The sequence below is a fragment of the Perognathus longimembris genome, chromosome 9 (assembly GCF_023159225.1).
Source record: "Perognathus longimembris pacificus isolate PPM17 chromosome 9, ASM2315922v1, whole genome shotgun sequence".
NCBI classification, from domain to species: Eukaryota; Metazoa; Chordata; class Mammalia; order Rodentia; family Heteromyidae; genus Perognathus; species Perognathus longimembris.
The window spans coordinates 5,337,074-5,362,954 of record NC_063169.1 but is presented as its reverse complement, the minus strand read 5'-3'; the positions used below and the strand labels follow the sequence as shown (position 1 = coordinate 5,362,954).

At 43.9% G+C, this 25,881-nt stretch overlaps 1 protein-coding gene across 1 annotated transcript; it reads right to left on the bottom strand.

The window, feature by feature from the left end:
* Positions 1 to 911: 911 nt before the first annotated feature.
* Lca5 (lebercilin LCA5) lies at positions 912 to 25,881 on the bottom strand. Its single transcript, XM_048354701.1, has 8 exons — positions 25,412 to 25,881; positions 22,955 to 23,484; positions 9,061 to 9,198; positions 6,991 to 7,087; positions 6,142 to 6,284; positions 3,823 to 3,958; positions 1,251 to 1,765; positions 912 to 1,163 (listed from the first exon to the last, which is right to left on the bottom strand). The coding sequence occupies exons 1-8, from the start codon at positions 25,608 to 25,610 to the stop codon at positions 912 to 914; spliced, it is 2,010 nt and encodes a 669-aa protein (XP_048210658.1). The 5' UTR covers positions 25,611 to 25,881.

The window sequence follows — 25,881 nt, the reverse complement described above, 5'->3', positions numbered from 1 at the left end:
TCGGAGGCCTGGCCAGGTAAGCCCGTCGGCCAGCCCCGAACCGATGCTCAGGAGCGAGCCTTCGGAGGAGGTCCGGGGCCCACGCTGCCCACCGCCAGCCCTCGGCGTCCTCCCGCGCACCCCGAAGCCTTCCCCCTTCCCCCTTCCGGACGAGGTCGGCGGCCCTGCCCTGCGCGGGGCTGACTGCGGATGGCTGGGGGGAAGCGGTGCGGCTGCCGAGGGAGGGCGACCCCGCGGGGGGGGGGGGGGGAAGCGGTGCGGCTCCCGAGGGAGGGCGACCCCGCGGGGGGGGGGGGGGGGAGACCTGTGCGGCTCCCGAGGGAGGGCGACCCCGCCCTGCCCAGCGGGGGGGGGGGGGGGAAGCGCTGCGGCTCCCGAGGGAGGGCGTCCGCCCTGCCCAGCGGGGCCCAGTCCCCACCTCCCGAGCGCTCCGGTCCGGGCTCCGGGCACCCCAGTCCTCGACGTCTCCGGGGTTTGGGGACAAGCCCAAAGGTGAGGACTGCCGGGCCGCCTGGGGATCGCCACGGGGGGGGGGGGCGCCCTGCTCGGCGGGGGCCGGTGCGTGGACGGCCGGTCATCCGGTATACACGGGGCGCGTTAGGGCGAGGAGGGGAGGGGGGCCCGGGGGCCTTCCGGGGCGGGTCGGCCTTGACGCCCTCGCCCGTGAAGGGGGGGGGGAGCGGGCTTCCCACCTCGGGGATCGGCGCCCTTCGGCACGGGAAGCGCCGGGCTGGGCGGACGTGACCCCCGGGGGTGCGCGCGGGGCATGAAGGTGACTTCCGGGTGCGGCCGGGTGGGGGTGGGGGCCCCGCATTCCCCCCCCCCCCGGGCACGAAGCGTCTGGAGGGCCGTCACGAGCACTGTAGTAAAATACTTTAATATGTACAACTGAGGGGAAAATATACAGTCAGTCATCGCAGCGCCACCTCCTCCACCTCGTCCTCGACGGCGTCCAGGGCGGACAGCGCGGCCGGGGCGCCGGGCTTGGGGCTGGCGGGCGGCAGGCGCGGCCGGGGCGGGTGGCCGCCGCGCCGGCCCTCGCCGCCCCGGGGGAAGCCCTCGTCCGCGGCCCGGGCCCCGCCGTCGCCGCGGCTGTTGGCGCGCGAGGAGCCGGCGCTGCCGTCGCCCCCGACGGCGGCGGCGGCGGCGCCGGGCCCGAAGAGCTGCTCCATGAGGTGGGCCTTGCGCTCCCGGTGCGCCCGCGCCGCGCCCGCGCCGCCCCCCGCGGCCCCCGCGCCCCCGGGGCCCGCGCGCTCGGCCGCCGGCAGCGCCGCCGGGCCGCTCCACGGGCCGCCCGGGGGCGGGGGCGGCTTCCCCGGGGTTCTCCCGAACGAGGGCACGTAGCTCCCGAAGGCCAGGGCCAGGTCGCGGGCGGCGCCGGGCGGGGCCGGGCTGCTGCGGGCGTCCCCCCGCGGGGCGGCGGCGGCCAGGGCGGCCAGGGCGGCGGGCAGGCCCGGCTCCCGCGGCGGCCAGGGCGGCGAGGGCGGCGGCGGGCTCCGCACCAGCGCGCGCAGCCGGGGCCCCAGGTCCGGGAGCAGGGGCGCCGCGGGCGGCGGCCGGCCCCGCGGGTCCCGGAGCTCCCGGTGCAGCTCGTTCAGCTTGGCCAGCAGCAGCTCCGTCTTGGCCCTCTCCGCCTCCGCCTCCGCTTCCGCTTCCGCTTCCTCCTCCGCTTCCGCTTCCTCGCCCGAGCCGTCCGCCCGCGGCCCCGCGGCCGAGCCGGGCCTCCCCGCGTCCCGCCGGCCGCCGGCCTCCTCGCTCGCCCAGGCTGCGGGAAACGAGGCCAAAGCTGAGGTCCTCCCCGGCCGCGCGCCCTCCACTCCGGGGACCCCAGCCCACCCCGCCCGGGGCACTGCAGGCCGTGGGGATGAGCTCGCCACGCCGCTGGAAAGTAACAACAGTTAATACTTCCCTAACGAGGCCGGCGCTCTACCACCTGAGCCACAGCGCCACTCCTGCCTTTTGCTGTTTTGGGTGGTGCTGAGGAATCGAACCCAGGGCTTCGTGCACGCGAGGCAGGCACTCTGCCACTAACTAGGCCGCATTCCCAGGCCTGGGTCTCTCTCTTTTTTAACAACAAATATAATGCTGTACACGTTCTGATGGGCCATGGGAGAGATGGATGGAGGGACAGACAGATGGACAGACAGACGAATGGATGGAGGCTTCTATATTTAACCCCCTCGATGCCATATATCCTGAGAAAGACATGACATTTTTCTTATGCCATTTTCTAAACAGCAGATACACCAACTTAAATCTAACAGAAAACTTCAAAGTCCAAATAAGGAATATTCTATTTTCAAACGTGCATCTGAAATCATCAAAAATGTCAATTTCACAAAATAAAAGCAAAAACAAAGAAACTGCCCTAGACTACAGACTGGAGAGATACAAACATTAAACACAATTTATGATATTGTCTAGAAGGGAGAAAATGCTACAAGTAGAAGTCTTGTGTCTACTAACAAAAATCGCAATATGGATATAATAGCTAAGTGTGGTGAGTCAAAGCTAAACTTCCTGAACTTGAACATTAGAATGGAATGATGCAAGAGAATGTCTTTGTTTGGAAGAACAACACATGGAAGTATTTAAGGACATGGGCATGTGTCTACTTTATTCTTAAATAATTTTGTGGTATTCTTGCCACTTTTCTATAATTTTGAAGTTATTCTCAAATGAAAAAATTAAAATTTCAGATATGTAAGAACACTACAAATCTCCTAATCTCAGTTACTAGTATACATTCTCACTCTGTCAAATAATTCCAGACAAACCCCAGTAAAAAAACAAACAGAAAAACGAAAATGGCCGGACCAGGCACTTGCGGCCCATGCCTTCGACCCTAGCTGCTTGGATCATGTTAGAGCACTAGCCTTGAGCAAAGAAGCCCCGAGTTTAAGCCCTGGGACCAGCACGCACAACACAAAAAGTCTGTTAAAAGGGCAAAAGTAAATGATGGTCTTCTGCTATTTTATTCCTTTTCCTGTTGCCTACAAGAAATTGAGCATAATATGTAATTTTCTTTTCTGTAGCCAAGGGTGATGATATAAACACATAGCTTCTATTTCGAGTCATGTGGTATTTAAACATACATGACCATGCACATATACACACACCCATGCAACAATGGATCATAATCTTATGTTCCATGAACTTCAGCTCAAAACAACAGCAAACAATTTTTCTTTACATAGTACATAGTATATTCTATACTACATACATTATACATCTATACTATATACATCAATTCATAACTAATAGTCCTACACTACACCCTGTGCACCTAATACACTCAACAGGGCAGAGAGCCTGGGGGCCCTTGTTCATGCCGGTAAGACATTTCATCCAGATAGAAACACACTTAGTCCTGAACTTCATTTCCATGATCTAAATACTATGTGAATTGGTTCACTGAATTTCCACCCTAATTTTGAACCTATTAAAGATTCACTTTATAAAGCAAAAATCAAAGAAACAATTACACGAATACACACTGGGCAGCATAATTCATGGTGTTTCGGCTTTGGCCACTCTGCAGACTGCAGTTCCAGGCCAAGCTGTCTTCATTTCTTCAAGCTTAAGTAAAGACAAAGGAACGCCTTTTCCCTTTTCTCTGTGTTGTGCCTTTACAGAACTTAGCCCTCTGAACTTGTGCTTCTCCTTCTGTCCTTAATAACTTTGTTCAAATGACTGTGACTCCTAGTACACTACTTCCTACAGCCGCACCTCCCTTTTCTCACTCATTGGGGGTCGCCCAGAGGCGCTAACCCTTCCTTTACCCAAGGACTCCCAGCGTGTGCAGACACGCTCTTTACTCACCAGTCTCCAGCTTCTCATCCTCCAGCTCCAGGATGCCCTCTCCTTCATCTTTGTCGTCGCCAGCTTCTTCTTTCTCTGCAGGTGAAGGCAGAGCCTTGGCTTCCTTGTGTTCCTCTGGCTCTTGGGACTCCACGTTCTAGGACGAATTTTTAAATGCAAATTCACATAGAAAAAGAGGGAATGCCAAGTTAGAAATTAAAGCCAATGTCCACTTAATACAACAACAAATCACAAGTCCTGCTGTGAAAGGCGCCTTCAGTTAGAAGTATTTATGAGATATGTCAGAACCACTATAGTGGAAATAAAATCAACACACGACATAAAATTCTGAAGGTAAGTTGCAGAAGAGCTGTTTCTTTAGCCAAATGTCACAATGTGGTTCATCAGCCAGAAGTGGCTCTTCACCTACCAACAAGAGAAGGGGAAGGGCGGTGGTGTAACACCTTGGGTGACAGTTGCACTGAGCTGTTCAAGTCCTGGAAGACTTAAATCAAATAAGAACAGCACATGCTTAAAATTCCACAGGGAATGAAGAAATTTAAGTTTATTATGGCTCCTTGCCGTGATTTTCCCTAATAAAAAGAAGGCATGGGTTATTAGTAAAGACTCGCTAGCACGTGGCTGTCCCCTGGCAACCATTTCCACGCGAATCCTCTGCGCGTGACACGGGCAGCCACGCCTGCAGCCAGAGAGGCCCGGGCGAGGAGAGTGCCAGCGCAAATCACAGCTGGAAACGCGGCTGGCCGCGGCCGCCTCTCCCCGCTCCAACCACCAACCCGACGACTGCAATCCCGGACGGACGCCCAGCAGCGCCGAGCATGACCCCGCGAGGCCAGGCTGCCCGCCGGCCGGCCCTGGGCTACGCGCTGGCTTCTCCCCGGCCCGGCCCCCACGCGAGTCTCTCTCCCCACTCGCTGAGGTCTTGGGCATGGCAGGCTGCCCGTGGAGCTCTAGAAACGTCATGGTTGGTTCTCACCCCTCACTTTACACACCAGGAAATTCACACCACTGAAAGGTTTTAGCACCAGGATTCAGTGAAAAAGACTCTAAGACGACAGGCTTTCCACCAGGTTGCTGGCTCTGAATCGTCTAGTACAAAAAAAAAACATTTCTAGCCTTTTAAGAATTACTGTCCTTTATTCTACACGATCCCCTTTCGAACACACAAATCAGCATCACCGAGGTTTCATTTGTTTTACATATTGCGTGTGTGTGCACACGTGCGTGCGCATGTGCTGGTCCTGGGGCTTGAGCACAGGGCTTGGGCGCTGTCACTTAGCGTTTTCTGCTCAAGGCTGGCACAATACGACTTGGACTCTATATCCAATTCTGATTTCTTGCTGGTTAATTGTAGCTAAAAGTCTCATGGCTTTGTCTGCTCAGGCTGGCTTGGAACCATGATCCTCAGATCTCAGCCATCTGAGTAGCTAGGACCACAGGTGTGGGCCTCTGTAACCATCTGATGACGGAGCTTTAATAGTGCAAACACAGCAGGGAGAAACACAGCAGATAGAACTAATGTATCTAAATTGTAAAACTAAATAATAAAAGAGGAACCAAATCAGTCCCTTCTTTCTTTTCCTATCATGGGATGAAATCTCATAGTCACTGGGAAACTTGTACAGTTTTCAAGTATAATCCTAACTACTGAGTAGGCTGAGAACTGAGGATTGCAATTCAAAGCCAGCCTGGGCAGGAGAGCCTATAAAATTGTTTCCATGTAGAAGGCAAATCTGGGCAAATTCTTTAAAAATGACTTGAGGGGCTGGGAATATGGCCTGGTGGCAAGAGTGCTCGCCCCATATACATGATGCCCTAGGTTCGATTCCTCAGCACTACATATATAGAAAACAGCCAGAAGTGGCGCTGTGGCTCAAGTGGTAGAGTGCTAGCCTTGAGCAAAAAAGAAGCCAGGGACAGTGCTCAGGCCCTGAGTTCAAGCCCCAAGACTGGCAAAAAAAAAGAAAAAGATGTGAAAATGATCAGAGTTCCCTATTAAACATAAAGCTGTGAGCATTATCTAAGACTGTCTAGCTGAATAAAAAGGAAATTTTAAGCAAATTCTTGTCTTTTACCTGCAACCTGGTAGAAAGCATAACCCACCTCTGAAGCATTTGAAGAGTGCGACATGAACTGAAAGAGTAAATCCAGAGGAATGTAACAAAACACACAGGTGTTATCACGTTCTTTTTAAAAGGCAACTTGAATATTCACAGGTACAGCACTACCTCCACGGCTGAAATTGTACAAAATCTGAAACCATTTTTAGGATTTACTTTAAACCTAGATTTGGGCAGGAAATCATACTGCTGCACTCACCAAAGAATGATGTTCCGGTTCCTCCTGCTTGTTTTCGTAACACATAATTGTCTGTGGTGTTATGGAAGTTTCTTCCTGCCCCAAATCTTCACTCGTTTGTACTCCCTTTGTACACAGGTCTGTAAAATCACTCTGGCATGCAGCTACCGTGGAAATTGGAAAAGAAGTTTTCTAATCTCATTCAACAATGCTAACCCTATTCAACTGGCATATACTCATCACCTAAATGAGGTAATGCATATTTGGCTCGGCTCAGTCAACACGCATCTTTGTGTCTGGGAGTCACTAGCAGGTATATGACTTGGGAGCAATTCTTCCTGTAAATGGCCCTAAACTTTTACAAAGTTTATGTTTAAAAATTTTGCAATTCCTAGAGGAACTGTGCTTTGCTAAAAATAGCAAAGCTATATACATAATATGAAATATTTATGAGTGAAATAATATCTGTGGTTTCCTGAAAAAACACACTAACAAAACTAAGAAAAATAGATGAAATTGGCAAAAGAGTAACTGTTAAATCTAGGTAATATTTAAATGGAAATTCATTACATCTTTCACTCTGCTGAGTATATTTTATATTTTAATAGGGGTTTTCAAAATCACAATAAAAAGGTTTTTTTGGTTGTACAAAATACAGTTTTAACAACCTTTCCTCATGAGTTAAAACATAAAAATTGAAAGACTTCTGAAAATTATGAAAACTAAGATTGCAAAAAAGTAATTTATATATTTCAATGAGATTCTGCATTCTACTTCAAAATATTACTAATAAATGATAGTTGTAATAGCTATATTATAACTAATATTGTAGTTATAATATTGGTGTCTCAATAATAGCAGCTACCATACCATGCTTTCTTGGAGCAAGTTCTTTTTCTTTCTTTGGAGAGGACTTGGGCAGACGGTTAGAATATATGTTTTTTATATCCAGTTCTCTCTCCTTTTCCTAAAAATAAACCCAATACAATGTAAGCAAGTAGTGACTCAGCCTAAAATAAATCACCTTCACCTAGTCAACTGACTGACAACTTCCTTGCCAAATGGAAACACACTGAGTTCAGCTTCCCTAGGTAACTACCAAAGAAATGTCTCCAGTACCCTTGGGGGTTAGGAGGTAGCAATGACTTCCCACTAAAAAAAAGGCTACAGGTCTTGTCACCTGCGGGGGGGGGGGGGGAGGGGGGAGGGAAGAGGTGTAGAGGAGAGAAAGCAAATAAGAATAAAACAGATGTTAGTATTTCCCCACTCCTACCTGATATCGCTTGTAATTCTGTCACTATCACCCAGGCTTGGTCAGGAGACAAGGGATTAGCATCTCTTAATGTCAGTTCTCAGGGAATGAGGGTTTCAAAGCCAGAGGCTGGGGGAGGTGGGTCCCATTGCGCTCCAGCAGGGATGTTTGAAGCCTCAGGTGGGAGGGCCACCGCCTGAGGCTGGAAAAAACCACTGAAGCAAAAGGCTCTAACAGGCATGGCCTCGGTCCCTCCCACAGCTCTGCACCCCCCGCCCCCCAAGAAAAATGGCCGTGATGTCCAACATTGGTGTTCTTTAGCATTCGCGGTCTAAGCGTTTTTCGTGAGAATCTGAGTAACGGCAAGAAAGTTAGGTAAGCTATGAGCCAGGTACCGTGGCATGTATCTGTAATCCCGGTATGCAGGAGACAGGATTACAGTTCATGGGGCAGAAAAGTTGGCAAGACCTATGCCAGTTACATGGGAGGCTGAAGAAAGAAGAAAATGTTTAAACGCTTGCCCCAGAAAAAGGGTGAGCGACTGTCTAAAAACTTACAAGCGAGCTGGGATGTGATTCAAGCATTAATGTGCTTGCCTATCCGGGTGCCAGTGGCGCAGGCCCGTATTCTAGCCACCCGGGAGGCTGAGCGTTCAGGATCGTGGTCGGAAGCCAGCCCGGGCAGAAAAGTCCCTGTGAGACTTTTATCTCCCATAAACTATCAGAGAAAGCCGGAAGTGGCGCTGTGGCTCAGGTGATGGAGGTCTACCCTTGAGCACAAACAGGCTCAGGGACAGAGCTCAAGCTCTGAGTTCAAGCCCCAGGACCGGCCACAATTAAAATTAAAAAAAAAAAGAAATGTGTTGCCTAGAAAGCACACCACCCTGACCTCAAAACCCCATTCTGCCAAAAAAAAAAAAAAAAAAAAAAAAAAGTGACATAAGATAATGCATAATTTTTTATAATTCTGCATAACACTTCAACCATCAATGACTAAATCTAGATTAAAATTAAGAATACCTGCCTTAACATAATTAACTGATGTGAATACTTTTTCTAGGAACAATGAAAATAAAGGACATGTTTAAAACAACTCTAAAAATAGTCATATCTGAGGAAGAACATCAGATTATTCGTTCATTCAAAACAAATTTGTGCTCCTATATGCACTTGTTTATTTACCAATGCTGGGGTTTAAACCCAGGGCCTGGGTGTGTCTCTGAACGTTTTGCTGAACCCTGGTGCACTACCATTTGAGCCACACTTCCACTTCTAGCTATTGCTAGAAATGAGACTGAGACAGGTGTAAGAATAAGTAAGACTAAGATAAAAGCTCCTAGACTCTCCCACCCACCTTGGCTTTGAACCATGGTTGTCAGATCTCAGCTTCCTGAGTAGTTAGGATTATAGGTGTGAGCTGCTGCCCCAAGCTAGTTCTATAATTTCCTCCAGAATTTTCCCAGTTTATTTTACTTACATTTGTCTTATTGCTGCATAATATTTGGCTTTGTCATAGTTAATAATAGTTCATTCATAATACATTAATAAATCTTTCCTTCCTAAGTGCCAAAGATAATATTAGAATGTTGTATTATATAAACTTGCAAATGTGAATAGCATTTTAAAACACTGGGTTTGCATGTCACTTACATAGCAGGGGAATGGTGCGATTTAACATCAAACGTTTACCTTTAGTTTGTGGTACAGACGTTGTAGCTCCTTTTGTAGAACTTTATTTTCATCATGAGCCTCATATGCCCTTTTCCTCTCAGCAAACAGCTGACGTTGGAAACTGTTAGTACTCAGCTCAAGGTTCCTTGAAAGTTCCTATATATACAACAAAATGGTAGTTTTTAAAAAAAGTGAAGCCAATAGGAAAATATACTAAGCAGTGCCAAAAAGATGTTTGGGTGATACTACGCAAGAATCACCATCCACGCTGGGCTTTGTGGTCACAAACCTAAAGCAAGCCAGGAAATACATTTACCAACAATTTAATAAGACACCTGTTTTCATAATGCAAATAAATTCTTAGGCATCGGCCTGAAGCACATATGTAGTCATTTCAATTGGGCATAAAAAACAAAACGTCGTGATGAAAAACACAGGCTTTTGGAAATCACGATGTGGGTATAACTAAGCATGAGAGTTAAAACTATATGACTATTCAAGGTACAGAACACATTGAAAAGAACGGCTAGGAAACGACAACAGCGATTTTCACGGACTTCCAATATATTCCAAGAGGTTTGTCAGAGAATTTCAAATACTTTCTTCTAAGATCAGCTGTCGAGGTGCCATTCCTAGCTTCTGAATGAAAATAATGCCTCTTTCTTATGAAATGCTATCAAATCACAAAGAAGAAATCACAAGCCGCTGCCATCTCATGTCCAGGTGCTCATCACTGCCAGCAATGCCGTGGGTAAGCCGAGACTGTTATCTATGCTCTTCAGTAAGCAGCAAGCAGAACCTGCCCTGTTCGCACACTTGCTCCTCTCGAGGGCCCCCTCCCCCCCCCACTGGCTGCTGAGAAGACGGGCATCCGCTCGGCCCACACCCCTAGCCCACACCGCTGTCTGCTCCGCGGGCAAGGGCTGCTGGCCCTTCACCTGGACTGCGGCAGCCACTGTCAGAGCCCTTACAACAGCACAGGAAGGAGGCCTCAGGACCCGGCATGAGTCACCACTCCCATTGTGCAGTTACACAGGTGCACTCCACACACTGTGCAGTCTACCTCACACCAGTGTCAAACATCCTGTCCACACAACAGTGGGTCACTGCCACAGCAACACAGCCCAAGAACCCGCAAGGGGACCATACCACAGAGCACATAGTGAACCATACTCAGCAACGGAAAACAAACCAATATTCCAAGACACATCCTCTGGAGAAATCCATTTACTACAAAGGCCATCGCAGAAGACACATAGATGCCAGGTGACCAAATCTCTACATAGAAGCACAAGAAGTAGGAGGAAACAGTTACTGCAGTACTTCCTAAAGATCATAACTCTTCAGCAAAAAGATTCCAAAGATACTGAAGTGGACAAAATGCCTGATAAAGAATTCCAATAAAGGATCAATTCACCAAAACTATGTGATTGTAAATCTATATGAATCTAATGACAGACTATTCACTTTTACAAAACATGCTATTAAAAATAAAAGAAGAGGTAGGCTTTAGTACAATCATAGTTTGGGACTCCAATATTGTCCAATATTCTCATTCATGTATAGATAACCTAGACCTTAAAAAAATCAAAATAATCAGAATTAAGCTATTCTATAGACTAAGTGCACTTAGTCATCCATCCAAATGCTGAAGGACACAACAGTCTTTACGTCAGCGCATGGAATTTTCCCTAGAATGCATTAAATATTATGCCACAAAACAATTCAACAAATTCAAAACAACTGGAATCATACCCTACATCTTTTCTGATCACAACAGAATGAAAATAGAAACAAGAGAAACTATGGGTGGATAGTCCTGATGAGCACGAGTACGCGTGTTTCACGATTAGTCAATAAAGTTGGCCAGCATGAAAACAGTGGGAGGGCGGTGGAGGAGGTTAATTTGCTCAGAGTGCACACTGCACATGTATGGAAAGGTCACAAATCCCCCTCCTACTACAAATGCATGCAGATTCAAAACAGTTTAACAAGATCATACACCATAATCAAAGTGGTTTCATTAAGGGATGCAAGGACAGTTCCACAAATACAGATTAAAAACAGAATATACATATTCATCAAATGTTAGGCAAAACTGATAGGATGCAAAAACATGTATAAGACCCTGAATTTAATCTCCAGCACCACAAAAAAATTAAAAGGTGCACAGAAAGTTTTTGATAAAATTTCACATTGCTTCAGGATCAAAATCCTAAATAATTAAGTATAAAAGAACTGGACCTCAATATAAAACAGGATATGTAGTAAACCCATAGCCAATACCACATTGGATGTGGAAAAACGAAAGCATTTCCTCTAAGAATAGGAATAAGACATGTGTCCACTCTCAGTGATCTTATCCAATAGAGGACTAGGAATTTTAGCAATTTGGAGCAATGAGGCAAGAAAGAGAAATGCAAGGAACGGCAAAGGAGGACATGAGATTATCCATTTACAGATGATTTGATTCTATATCCACAAAAACATGATGACTCCACAAGACTATTAGAACTGAAAACAATCAGAACAGAAGAAAACAAACAACACACAAAAGTCACCTATAGTTTTTCTATGCACACCAATGAATTTGCTAAGAAAGAAATCATGAAAACAATCCCCATTCACAAGAAACACAGATGGACAGACTACCAAGAAACACACTTAACTAAGGAAGTGAAAGGCTTATATAATGAAAATTATAAAACATCAATGAAAGAAACTGATTACAATGAAAGGTAGATCTGCTATTCATGTAGATTGTAATAACTGATATATTGTTCTATACCCATATTACTCAAAGTGATCTAAAAATTGAATGCAATCTCCATGGAAATAACATTCTACACAGAAGTAGAAAGCAACATTAAATTCATATGAAAGCATAAAAGACCCCAAATAACCAAAGAGACTGTGACCAAAAAAAGCCAGGTCAGAACTACAATTTCTGATTTCAACACATAGTAGAGCAATCACAACAAAAATATCATAGTAGGCATGAATACAAACCCATAAACCCGTGAGACACAAGGAAGAATGTAGAAAAAAGCCCATGCATGTACATCCACAGCCAGCTGACTTGTCTCAGAGGTGCTAAAACATACGTGAGGAGAAAGGCAGGCTTGTCAACACATGGTGTCAGGAAAACTGGACATGCGAGTGTGGAAGACTGAAACTTGACCTGTAGCTCTCATTCTGTACAAAGAAACCAACTCAAGAGGACCAAAGACCTTCATGGAAGAGATGAAAGGTCAAAAGTTCCAGAAAATTGGTAGGGAAGCCCTTCAAGATACTGGCATAGGGAATGACTTTCTTGACTGGAGGCCAGACACATAGGAAACAAAAGCACACACTGACAAATGGAGCGCAAGCATTCTCTCTTTGCTTCCTGGCTGCGTCGTGAGCTGCTCTGCGTTGCTCTGTTCTGCCCTGCCTGCCAGGATGGACTGGGACTCTGGGCCCAAATGAATCCTTCCTCCTCTTAAGATGTCCTGCTTGGGTGTTTTGACACAGAGAGGAAAAGCTGCCATAGAATGCTGGGATTGGAGAAGTGGGCGAGTGCGATGATAAACCTTTGGAAAGCGCTCTGTTTGGAAGTGTTTGGAGAGCATGCTGAAAGAGAAAGCCCCTCTGACCAGTGAGAGCCCAGAATGCCAGCAGGAACGCAAGGAGGTCTGTCCCCCGCCGTCTCCGATGGCAATGAGGACTGTCTCGGACCGGGCTAGTAAGTTACTGAGCTTAGGGCGGCTCTTGGAGCGATGCGGTCGAGGTGAAATGTCCTGGTTTAGATAGGCTTTGGTGTTAGGATGACCACACATGGACTGTGGCTGCCACCTGGGTTGGACTGAGGAGTGGCCGGGAGATTGGTGAAGCACACGCCATGGTCGAGCTAAGGGGGAAGATGGCCCTCTGTGGGGCGGCATTGGCCAGGAGCCTAAATGGAATAAAAGGGGAAGCAGGAGGAACTGGACTCAGGCAGGCCCCCCCTCTTGCTTTCTGAACTCCAGAGGCGAGCCGCTATGCCAGGCCCTCCCTGCCCCGATGGAATGGAGCTTCTGAAACCGTGAGAAACACCAACGTTTCCTCTTGTGAAAATATTGACAAGTGGGATTTCATCACACAATCACGTTTCTGCACAGCAAGGAAAAAGAACCAACCGAGCAAAGCGACAACCAAAAACAGTGAGCCACTCCTCTCGGCAGATGATTAAAATCCAAAATACACATTTTTAAATGCAGAAACTTTTAAACACCAAATCATTCCATTAAAAATGGGCAAGTAATCGGAGTGAGAAGACAACTTTTCAGAAGAAGAAAAAGAAATGGCTACCAAATAGGAAAAATATGATCATTGTGCCCCAAGGAAATGTAAATCAAAACAAAATAGCATCTCACTCCACTTAAAATGACTGTTAGCAAAACAAAAAATGAGGCCCCAGTGGCTTGCGTGTGGAATCCTAGGTACTCAAGAGGATGAAATCTGAGGATTGCTATCTAAAGCCAGCCCAGGCAGAAAATCCTGCTAGACTCTTATCCCCAATTAACCAGTTACAAGCCAGACAGAGGGCTAGGGCTCAAGTGATAAAGAGCTAGCTTTGAGTAAAAAAAAGCTAAGGGAGAGCATGCTAGCCCCTGGTTCAATCCCCAGTATCAACATAAAAAAATAAAGTTACAAACATTGATAAGGATATGAAGAAAAATTGAGCTCTGATGCACTGTTAGACAAAATATAATCTCAGATAGCCACTATGGAAAACAATATAGAAGGTCTTTGAAAAACTAAAAGTAGAACTAAGAGATGATCCACATATCTTACTCCTGGCTATACATTTAAAAGAAATAAAGTTAGATCACAAAAGAGATATGTATATACCCATGTTTACTCTGGCAATATTGACAATAGCTAAGACAGAGAATCAGCCTAGGTACCCATCAGCAAATGAGCAGATGAAGGCATTAGGGTATACATACACATGAAGTATTACTTAACCCTAAAGAAGAATAAAATCCTACCATTTTCAGCAAATAGAACTGGAGTCCATGATGGTAAGAAAAATAAGCCAGATCCAAAAAGGCAAGGATCACATGTTCTTTCTAATATGTGGAAACAATAACAGTAACAACAGCAGCAAAAACCCCACCAACCTGAAAGTGGAAAGTAGAAGACTGGGAGAAAGGGAATGGGTAAAAACAGCTCAAAGTGTAGGCATATATGAAAATACCACAATGTACAACTAAGATGTCAACAAAATATATTTTCAAAACCTAATGACAACAAATACAAAATCTGAGATACAGGCAAACAAATTACTACAAGTAACTGAAAATGGAATGTAAGACTCATGAATTTATAACTATTGCATGAAATAAGTAAGTAGGAAAAACAAAGCCACAAAAGCAAAAATCCTAGTAAGTACTGAATCTAGGAGTCACAAGTAAACACAGGACAAATGTTTGAAAAGGAATTCAAATGATAACTGACCTTACCATCATTTATTCCTTATTAACAAAGTAACGCTTAAATAACATTTTGCATTTGTTAAAGCATGTCTGCCTACCTTCGTCACAGTAATCCCTGCTCGGTGTTGCGGTTCAATTCTGCAAACCTGGAGCCAATAGAAATGCAAGGCCTGGACGCATCTCTTACACCTTACAAGAATGCTTTCCCCAGTATTCCTAAAAGGGGCTGGAAGCTTATTTATTCAAAAGGTATTTATTTACTTTACTGACAGACAAGTTCAGTTATTAGGAAATTCTTCCTTATAAAGGACTAGAAATCTGTTTCCCTTAGTAGTATTCATTAGGTTTGTATTGCTTGAGAACAATGAAAGCAAATTTATTTCTCAAATAAGGGAGTTAAATTTTCCTTTGAAAATGTCCATGACTCCATGTCTATTTAGTTAGTTCTTACATGCTGGATTTTATGATACCCCAGTTATCCCGTTGGCTGACTAAAGGACACTTTGTTACCTAAAATTTTTACCTGTCCTGAGATGGGCTCTAGCCACTAAACTTAGTTGTTATTGGGACTGAGGACCAGGGCACGAACCCTACTCCGTAGAGGTGTTCCCTTCTCTTATGTTTTGAAGCAGCAATATTATATTAGTCTATAACATGTTACACTTTTTATAACTGGAACTATTTTCAAGCAAAGGTTGCACATATGCTACCCATAAAATAGGCTTCTTTTTTTTTTAAAGTGAGGACTTAATTTGATTAAATCTCGTTTTGCTTTTTGGGGGCCAGATTTTGAGCCTAGGGAGATCAGTTAAATATTGCTCTTGCCATCCTTCAAATAAGTTGTCCCTCCCATTCCCGAATGTCACAAACACCCCCTGATTTCGCCCATCGAGCCATCCGCCCCTTCTCCTAAGAAGCACTAATTCCACCAGGCCCTGGCGGCTCACCTGTAATCCTAGCCCCTCATGAGGCTGAGATGTGAGGATTGCAGGTCAAAGCTGGGAGGAAAGTTGTGAAGCTCCTGTCTTCGATTAAATACCAAAAAGCCGAAACTACCAAAAAAGTGGTGAAATTCTCGCCTTCGATTAACTACCAAAAAAACTGAAAGTGGAGCTGTGGCTCAAGTGGCGGCGTGCTAGCTCAGAGTACAGAAGCTCCAAGACAGCACCCAGGCCCGACACATAAAAAAATAAAAACAATAAAAGGCAAGAAACTCTAACTCTATGCCAGATACACTGTCTAGTGTGGATTTAGGTATACAGATACACACACACAGATATGTATACATGCATGTTTAAGCATATACATCTTTTATATGACCCTAAATCATTACCTACATTGAAAAGGGAAAGGTTCATCATATTATGATATACTTACACAATATATAGATTGGGGGGGGGGGATGGTCTTGGGGCTTGAACTCAGGACCTGGGTACTGTCCCTGAGCCTCTTTGTGCTCAAGGCTGGCACTCTACCACCTGAGCTACCGTGCCACTTCCAGCTTTTTCCAAGTAATTTATTGGAGATAAAAAAGTCTCATGGGGGCTGGGGATATAGCCTAGTGGCAAGAGTGCCTGCCTCGGATATACAAGGCCCTAGGTTCGATTCCCCAGCACCACATATACAGAAAACAGCCAGAAGTGGCACTGTGGCTCAAGTGGCAGAGTGCTAGCCTTGAGCAAAAAGAAGCCAGGGACAGTGCTCAGGCCCTGAGTCCAAGGCCCAGGACTGGCAAAACAAACAAAAAAAAAGTCTCATGGACTTTTCTACGCAGATTGCTTCAAACCAGGATCCTCAGATCTCAGCCTCCTGAGTAGCTAGGATTACAGGCGTGAGCCACCAGTGCCCAACTAATGTGCAGGTTTTTAAAAAGCACACAACTGCTATTGTCTGTGTATATGTGTGTTTTAGGATGCTGTGCACAAAGTGCTCAAACACACTTTTTGGTGAAAAAGTAGTATTTCTAGCAATATGCACAGTCTACTAACTTAGTAAACAGATGTTAGCTTACACAGGTAACGGTTCTTACAATGGTTATTTCCTGGGAAGGAGCCTACAATAGAGACACTGGCATGTCATCACAAGCCCTTTGTGTTACGTGAATGTCTAAGCTCCTCTTTGGTGCCTGTATTACTTTTTCAATAGAAAAATTATCTGAACTATATTAACACAAAATTGCTTTAGCGACTGTTTAAGTGAATGGCTTCCAAAGTCTCTCCAAATTTAATTCTAAAATTATTTCCAACTTTATTTTTCCCTCACTGATCTCATGATTTCACATAAAAAACAGTAAAAATTACATTCTTTAATTTTACAAGCAATTTATTTTTCAACACTAGAAAATTTTCATCTCTCTAACATTGGAATAATTTTGTTGGTGGAAGGGAAGTGAAGGTCTACCACTCTAAAAATATTCTGGGTACATAAAAGGCTTAAATGTGTGACTTTAGACCCCTCAGATTTCAGAAGGAAAAAAAAAAACGCCTCATAAATGACACCACTTAATTGTGCAGATGAAGCTTGAGAAACTTGGAGGTTAAGGGACCGGCACGGAGGAAAGGCAGGACAAGAGCAGAGCCAACCTGCCGGGCTGACCTCCATCATTCTGCCCTAATTAGCTCTGGTTAGAAACAGCTCAGAACTGGCAGATGGGGCAAAAGCACATCTTCTGGTTGGAGTTTCTGAAGGATGAAAGGGCGAAAGAAAGAAGTTTTAGAGCAGAACCCTGCCTCTGCGGGGGAAGCATGCGGGCAAGATGAAAGGAAACCGCTGGCCCGACATGAGAAGGGCGGCCAGGCTCACTCCCCTCTTACTTTTGGAAATGGTTTGCACGGAGGAGCAATGTCATGTTGCTAATAATAAACACTAATCACATGTGTGAGGGTAGCTTGGGGAGAATTTGAATGCTGGTCTCTTGCAGGGGATCTATCAGGAAAATCTGCTCAAAGTAGCTTTCACTGCCCTGATTTGGAGCTCTGATATGCGAACCATTTCCTCAAGTCCTTACATATTTCTAAAAAAAACCCAGAGTCTGAATAATTCATGCATTTCTCACAAAGTGGTATTACTGTGTCAATTTAATGTTTAAAAAATAGCTGGATGCATACTCTATAGTTTACTGTAGTTCTTTTAATAATTATGTACATGCAGTCCTATTTTTGATCTTTTGCACCGAGTTTGCAAGGTAATTTTCCATTCCGTGGTTATGAATTCTTATGATAATTATGATGCATTGCTTTAGGACCTACAGCTGGCCGTGGCGCTGATGAGTCTGAATCTGAATCTGAGGCAGATTCAGCAGGAAGGCTCCGGTCTATTCTTAAGGGTCACACAGAACGGAAGCCTTTCCCTTGAGCCCTATTTAAGACAAGGGCCAGGCCCAGCAGAAATGGTGCAGGGGTGTCACTAAAAGCCGCCGCACATGGTAGCAATGGCTAACGAAGCCCTATAGCAAACAAAGCAGGAGTTCCCAAGAAACAGTGGGGGGGGGGGGACCCTAAATATCTCCAGGACACTCTGGGGGTGTCTGGGTGAGAACTATTTTAGAACGATACCATCTGCTATCTTCACTCATAGGCTGTCATGAGGGTGGAGTCTGCATGACAGGTGATATTCTTCAGGAACACTTACCAACATTTGGGAAATTTGCACAGTTTAACTGATATTTTCCAAATGACCAATGCCTTAGTAAAGCATTCGTTCAAAGAGATAAAAGAATTGCTATGTTACTGAATACACAAAGCTCACTGACAGGACTTCAGATTCCATTTTGTAACTTAACTGTTGAGATATATGACTCAAGTATTAGCATAATATCAAAGAAAAACATACATAAAATTATCTGAAGACTATTTAAAAAAAACTCGTCCATTTTTAACTACTATATACATCCGTGAGGTTCAGTTTTTAGCCTATTTATCAACCCCAACCCATGATAGAGAAGCAGATCTGAGACGCTCCCTGTCCTCCATTAACCCAGGTGTCAAGGAAATTTACACGTGTATTAAATGAACCATTCCTGTCCTGATATAATTTTGGTTTGGAAAAATCTGGATATTTTTCACTAAGGATTTCATCATTTGTAATGAGCTGTTTATTAATATTTAAATGAACGAAGAAATATTTTAGGTGTTCTCAATTTTAATTTCTACTGTGACAAACATTAACATATAAACCCACAAGCAAAAGCTTTGTACAGGGAGGCTCCTCGATAAATGTTAAGGATAGAAATGAATCTTGAGATCAAAAGTGTGAAACTCAATGCATTACAGAGCTAAAAAAAAAAAAAAAATCAGCTCATGTCAGTAATCCCAGCTACTTGACACGTGGAGATCAGAAAGATGATAGTTTGGTGCCAGCCAAGACAAAAAGTAAACAAGCACATACAAACCTAAGTGCTAGCTCAACGGGAAATGTGAATGGAGGGTCACCTCCGGGCTGCCGGGCAAGACCCACAGGGCTCTACCTCATAGACGGCTAACACCGGCTCAGGCACGGAGTGCTTGTCTGACAAGTGCAAGGCTCTGAGTTCAACTCTAGCACTGAAAAAAACAGTCTTTCTGCTTTTAGAGTTAATTTGTGCACATGTTGAAGTTTAAGCATTAAATACTGAGCTAATAACACATTCAGTATTAGTATTAAGTGCTAAGATTAAAATAAATGTATTAAAATGGGACTCCTTTGACGGAACTCAAATTTGTTGAAGTGTGCAATTATGCAATAGGGTACACTACAGCTAACAATAACATACTGTATATTTCAAACCCCATGAAGACTTGTAAACTTTTCACCATAAAAAAATATTTGAAGGGACTGATGTGTTTAATCTCATTTAAATATCCAGCAACATACACATGTGCTGAAGTTCATTAACATATATACTTTTATGTGATGCATCACTTAATAAATTTTTAGGGAAAAAAAGGTGAAATAAATGAAACACCATTTTATGAGGAAAAGTAATAAATTGATTGGGGGAAAAGCCAAAATGAAGGTATGACATCAACTCTAAAGAAGGAAGGAACCGCGTAGTCCAGCTGCCTTCCCTTCCTGCTGAGCTCAGCGAGTCTGACCCTGGGGGCAGCTCCCCCTCCCCAGTTCACATCTGAGATCCGGAGGGAGCCCCCCCCCGCCCCCGCACAAGGGCAGGGGCAGGAGAGGCAGGCCCCGAAGGAGACAAGCACCCTGACAGCACCCTGACAGTGCTTGTCTCCTTCCATACCTGGGGTGGTTGATCTCTTTTACAGCACACATGCATTTCTAAAGCACCGTGACCCTAAATTACCGCAATCTTTTGCATCCTGTCCTGTGCATAATGTAACAAAATGGGTTAGCACCCAGCTTATTATAGGCAGGGGAAGTTTTTCACCACATAGCTAATGAAATATACCTTTGAAGAACACCTCCCTTCCACCTCTTAGGAAAAAGAAAGGCAAGTAAACAAGAGGAAAGCGGCTAGCCCCCTTAAACATTAACAAAACCACCTGCTCCAAGTTCCAGGGTAAGGAACAACTCTTAAAATAAAACAAAATGTTCTCCAAGAGACACAAGCAAGAGATCCTAACACTATAGACAGCCAGCCTGAGAAAACACAGTAGGAACTTAAAGAAAGAACTACTGGAGTGTTCCTGAAAAACTAGGAGATAATGGGGACTTTCACTTGAAACTAAAAGGCTGCAATCAACTGCCTTTCTCCCTTAACCAATTAGTGCTACTGACTCTGACCTACTGAATTAGAAGAGAAAAACCCATTAATTTAGAGTTGAATCAAGTAAAATTTGAAAAACTGAATGAGTCATAAAGACGCAAAAGTTAAAATTCTCAGAAAAACAAACTTAATAGTAAATATTTCCGATTTGGGATTGACTACAGTGTGTGAAGACTATAATTACAAGGAATGGGTTACAACCGAAGATTCTGCTTAGGAAGAATGGGAGGTAAGCTAAAGAGCAGGGAGTAATTGGCCTGAGTTGGGCTGCAGCAGCTCCCGTCAGAGGGCAAGAGATCACTGATTTAAGAGAAGCAGGTTCCTGACGAAACTACACATCTATGTTCATTCCAATACAGCAGCAAGGAAGCAGTGTAGATCTATAAATCAAATTTTAAGACACAAAATTTATGATATCCAATATTCTTCTTCAGTTTGTTTTAAATCGGAACATATTAATTGTACAGAAGTTTCACTGTGATATTTCTATATGTGCATATAAAGGACTTTGATCCCATTTTCTGGCTTCCATTACTCTCTTATGCCCCTCTAATTCTCAAAATACAATAATTTTAGTGGACTTCAATCATCTGTCTTCGCATAAATATATAATACGTTCTGATCAATTTCACCACCCTCCATCACTCTTGCCTCTGTATAAACCCAGTACTCTTAAAACTTGAGAGGAAATTTCTAAAGCCAAGTCATTCTTTTGTGGGCAATAAAGCATTCACAATTCTTCATAAAATTAATTTTTAGAATAGAAGTACGGGCTGGAAATATGGCCTAGTGGTAGAGTGCTTGCCTCCTATACATGAAGCCCTGGGTTCGATTCCCCAGCACCACGTATATAGAAAAGGCCAGAAGTGGTGCTGTGGCTCAAGTGGCAGAGTGCTAGCCTTGAGCAAAAAGAAGCCAGGGACAGTGCCCAGGCCCTGAGTTCAAGCCCCAGGACTGGCAAAAAAAAAGAAAAGAAGTAAAAACTGAAAACCAAAGTTCAAAAGTAAAGTAATATTTTAACCTAGAAAGAAGATCACGTTGAAATCGAAGAGGATGTAAGCAAATGGGGAACTACATCAGAAGCACTGGTGGCTCACACTTCTAATCCCATCCAGTCAGGAGGCTGACATCTGAGAACTGTGGTTTGAAGCCAGCCCAGGCAGGAAAGTCTATGAGACTCTCATCTCCAATTAACCAGCAAACTGCTACAAGTGGAGCTGTGGCTCAAGTGGTAGAGTGCATACCTTGAGTTAAAAAGCTAAGCAAGAGCATGAGACCCTAAGGCCAAGCTCTAGTACCACCTTAAAAAAAAAAAAAAAGAACAGGGGAGAGGAAGAAGGAGGTAAGGTAGGAGCGAGGGGAGTAGGAGAAGGAAGGAAGGAAGGAAGGAAGGAAGGAAGGAAGGAAGGAAGGAAGGAAGGAAGGAAGGAAGGAAGGAGGGTGTAAAGAACTGGAAATTTAACATCATAAAGATGTCAATTCTCTATCCAGGTTTAATGTAATCTCCATAAAGATTCCAGGGAGTTGTTTGTATCCATAGACAACCTTCATCTAAAATGTACACAGCAAGGTAGAGGACGCAGAGTAAGTCGCTCAAATGCACCAGTGTTAACGTCTACCTGTGGAGCCCAGAATCAAGAGCGTGTGGTCTTGACGTGGCAGGTACACACACCAGGCCAGAACACACTCCAGGAATCAGATCACAAATGTTCCTAACATCTGCGTTGCACTTAAAATTCATCAGAGGTAGAACGTCTATAACATGATTACCTATGCACTGAAATGGAGGACAATGACAGCAAAACGCTGCATAAACGAGGCAGGTTACCTGGCCACTGGTATATGGTGTGTAAATAGAGTCGCTGCCCTGGGCATGGGTGAGTTACTATACAGCGTAAGCACTGTTTCATTTACAGTTCTGAACTTCCTTTGGGCAGAGAGCTCTTAGAGCAGGCATTATTTCCACACTTTCTGACTACCTTTGCTTTCCAAACTACTTGTCCGTTGGAAGCACTAGAACCTAACTCAAGTTTATGTTTGATACCCAGTATCACCTAGTGTAAGTTTTGAAATAGGACTCCTTTCCTTTCTCTATAGAACTATTTCTCTCCCTATAGAAGTATCTCTAAAGAAGCATTTTTTAATTGTGCTCTTCTCAGACAAATTCCTAGTGGGAACACCCCCCCCCAAACAAAAACACAGGTTGCTTACATCTATAATTCTAGCTATTGAGGAGGCTTAGATCTGCGAATTGAGGTTTAAACCCTGATAGACTCTTAGCTCCAATTAACCAGGAAAAAAAGCTGGAAGTGGAGGCGTGGCTCAAGTGGCAGAGTATCGGCCATGAGTGAAAAAGCCAAGTGAGAAGACTAGGGCCAGCCTACAAGCCCCGGTTCTTGTACATGGGCACGCGCACACATACAGCATCATTCGTTTCCTACCCAGGACCATGGAAGTCAACTGTATGGCTGTTACAGCATCATTTTCAATTTTGGAGGAAGAATCAGAAAACCAGGTAAAGTAATTCCCCAAATGACCAAAGTCTGAAATTAAACAATCATCCATCAACACGTGGCTTATCAATGTACACATTCCTTGGCATCGTGCTCTCAAATGTACAACCTTAAACTTTTTCCTGATTTCTTTCTCAGGAGACTAATAATACCAAATGCCAAGCTGCAACATGCCATTTAATCAGATCCCATGAAATGCCCACGAGAACGGAACCTGAAGCCACAGTCTTTACCTTAATTCTTCTCTCGGTGTCATCGAGTTTCAACTCGGCTGACACTAGCTTCTTGGCCAGATCATCTCTTTCAGGCAGGTGTCTGGCTTCTGAGATCTTCTTCAGTTTTTGTAAGGAAAATTTTGTCCTGAAAAGTTCACCTTCAGTGTCTTTCACTCTTTTCTCGGTGGCCCGCTCTTTCTCTTGAGATTTTCTCAAGCGTTCTTTGAGTACTGTAATCTCATTGTTGTGACGAAGTATAAGTTGAGCAATTTCACTTTCTGCATCTTCAAACTTATTCAGGGCTTTCTCCTGTCTATACTGAAGCCTTTTCAAAGCCTTATTTTCTTTTAGCAGCTCAGCTAACTTGACCTGGAGTTCACATACTTCATTCTGCAACTCAGTGATTTTCAGCAGTCTTGCAGAGAGAACGCGTTTTGTTACATGATCAGAATCTTTCCGCAGTGGCTCTCTATTGAGACTCTGGGATCGAAATCCCATTCGGCCACACTTTTTGTTTTGTACAGCCTTAGGGGTTGGTTTCCTAGGGGCTAAAAAAGAAACACTAATAGTGCAAAATGAAGGCGACACTAAATGTAATAAGGAAATAATAATGATGCAAAATAAAGCTCTATTAAGTGTACTCTTCTGTATTCATCATAAACATGGGGGCTCATAATATTTTTTAGTTATTTTTGCTCTTAAAGGACTTAACAACATTTATATAATGGCTTTTATTTTTAGAGATCTTAATGTCTTTCTAGTATGAATAGCCTGGTATCTTCTTTTTTTTTTTTTTTTTTTTGTCCAGTCCTGGGGCTTGGACTCAGGGCCTGAGCACTGTCCCTGGCTTCTTTTTGCTCAAGGCTAGCACTCTGCCACTTGAGCCACAGCGCCACTTCTGGCCATTTTCTGTATATGTGGTGCTGGGGAATTGAACCCAGGGCCTCATGTATATGTGGCAGGCACTCTTGCCACTAGGCCATATCCCCAGCCCTAGCCTGGTATCTTCTAAGAAAGACCCTTCCAAAGATGATATTCCAAGGGTTCATACAGAATTATGCTACACTGTCTTAGAATATGACAATATCAGGCCCTAGTTACTTTTGACTTTATACACAAGATGGCAAGTCAAATTCAAATATGAGCATCATCAGTATTAGTACAGTACAAGATAAACACGAAACAAAATGTGGTACCTAAGCCAGACAGCTGGGATCGATGTTTGGTTAAAAGTGAAAATATGTTTCCTCTAAATCAACTAGAAATCCTTTTCTTTATTTGGGGAAACAGGAAAATAGTGTAGTAAGAAGATTTGAGAATCTGATTTACCGCTTTATAATTATCTGTACCATTCAATTAAGCCATTCCATTCATTTCTTGACCCACAGAATGAAGACACCACCACCTAAACAGGTGGTTGTGAGAGTAAATGAAGTATGCACTAAGAGAGAAACTTCTGCAGAGCATTCTGTAGAATACTTATTCATTGGACAGTATGTTGAAAATGAACTGCACAACTTATGGGTGGGGACAGGGTGCACTGTCCAAAAAGAAATGTACTCTTTACCTGATATGTGTAATTGTATCCTCTCTGCCCATCACCTTTATAATAACAATTTAAAATTAAATAATAATATTTATTATGTAATTAAGAACTTATATCCTATTATCAGTCCTGGAAACCAGGAGTAAAAGTATGCTTCTAAATACTTTCCCAGGGAATTTTTGTGTGATGTTCAAATGAAAACATCTGACACAGTTTGAGAGAAAGAAAAAAAAATCACATTCTAAATAATAAGTATATAAAATCTTACGTATTAACTTGTCATATGTTTTACAAATTTGGAAGGATTTGAAGCTTCAACATACAATCATCTGTTCTTTAAGAGAGAGTTATCTGAATGTGCCAGAGTTAAGAACAATGAACCACAATCACCAAGGTGACTTGTGGTTTGGTGTGTTTGGGTTTCCAGAGCGAAGAGGAAATGGAGGAAAGCTAGAAAATCCAACCGTCCCTCCAGGGGCCATCAGCCATAGATACCTGGTTCACCATGTAACCAAGAAACAGGAAAAAAACATTTTTACCATCGAACACCTTATGCTTCATTAAAAAGAAGATTTTACAGAGCTGTTCTAAAACACTGAAATTTGTAAAAATACTAAAAATTTCACTTCTCAGTCTTATCACTAGGCAGGCTAACAAATCTGTGGTGTACGTGATTACACTACTCAGACAAGATTTCATCTAAATAGAAATTTGAACCCTTAAAAGCCTCATTAAAACAAGACTCGAGATAAAAAGACATAATATGAGATCTATACACAACATTTATGTAAATTTATCAAAATATAGCCTATTGAATATCAGCCTGCTTCCACATTAAACCCACCAATGGAAAAGTTTCATTTGTACAAGCGTTGCTTAAGTGCTCCTAAATGTCTTGCACACCCAAAGGACTCTTCGAGAATACTTGCCTTGGTGATGCACTTGGTTGCCTGATGGTTGTTTGTTGGCAGTTGTTTCCTTTGACTCTGTACGTAAGGGGCTGCCGGGAGAGGACTGGCTGGAAGACTGTGGTGTAGTCCCAAAATCAGAGGAATAGCCAGAGTTATTATGGTTCTTGCCACGTTTTATTTCCTGATCAGTATCTGAACTTTCTGCTTTTTGCTCCATTGTTTGCAAAAAAATGGTCTCAATTCGTGTGACTTTATAGATTTGCGACAATACGGAAGAACAGTATCACGGTATATCCATTATCTTGACAATGATATTGACTTCTGTGCAATCTGTTTTCCCCACGACATATCTGCAAGTCCACAAGTCACAGCACAAACCAAGGAGATTCACGTCATTCCCTACAATTGAGTAAAGAAAAGGAAAATCCATCATAAAATCATAAAACTTTGTTAATAACTTACAGTGAAAGGTGTGAAAAGCAGAAAGT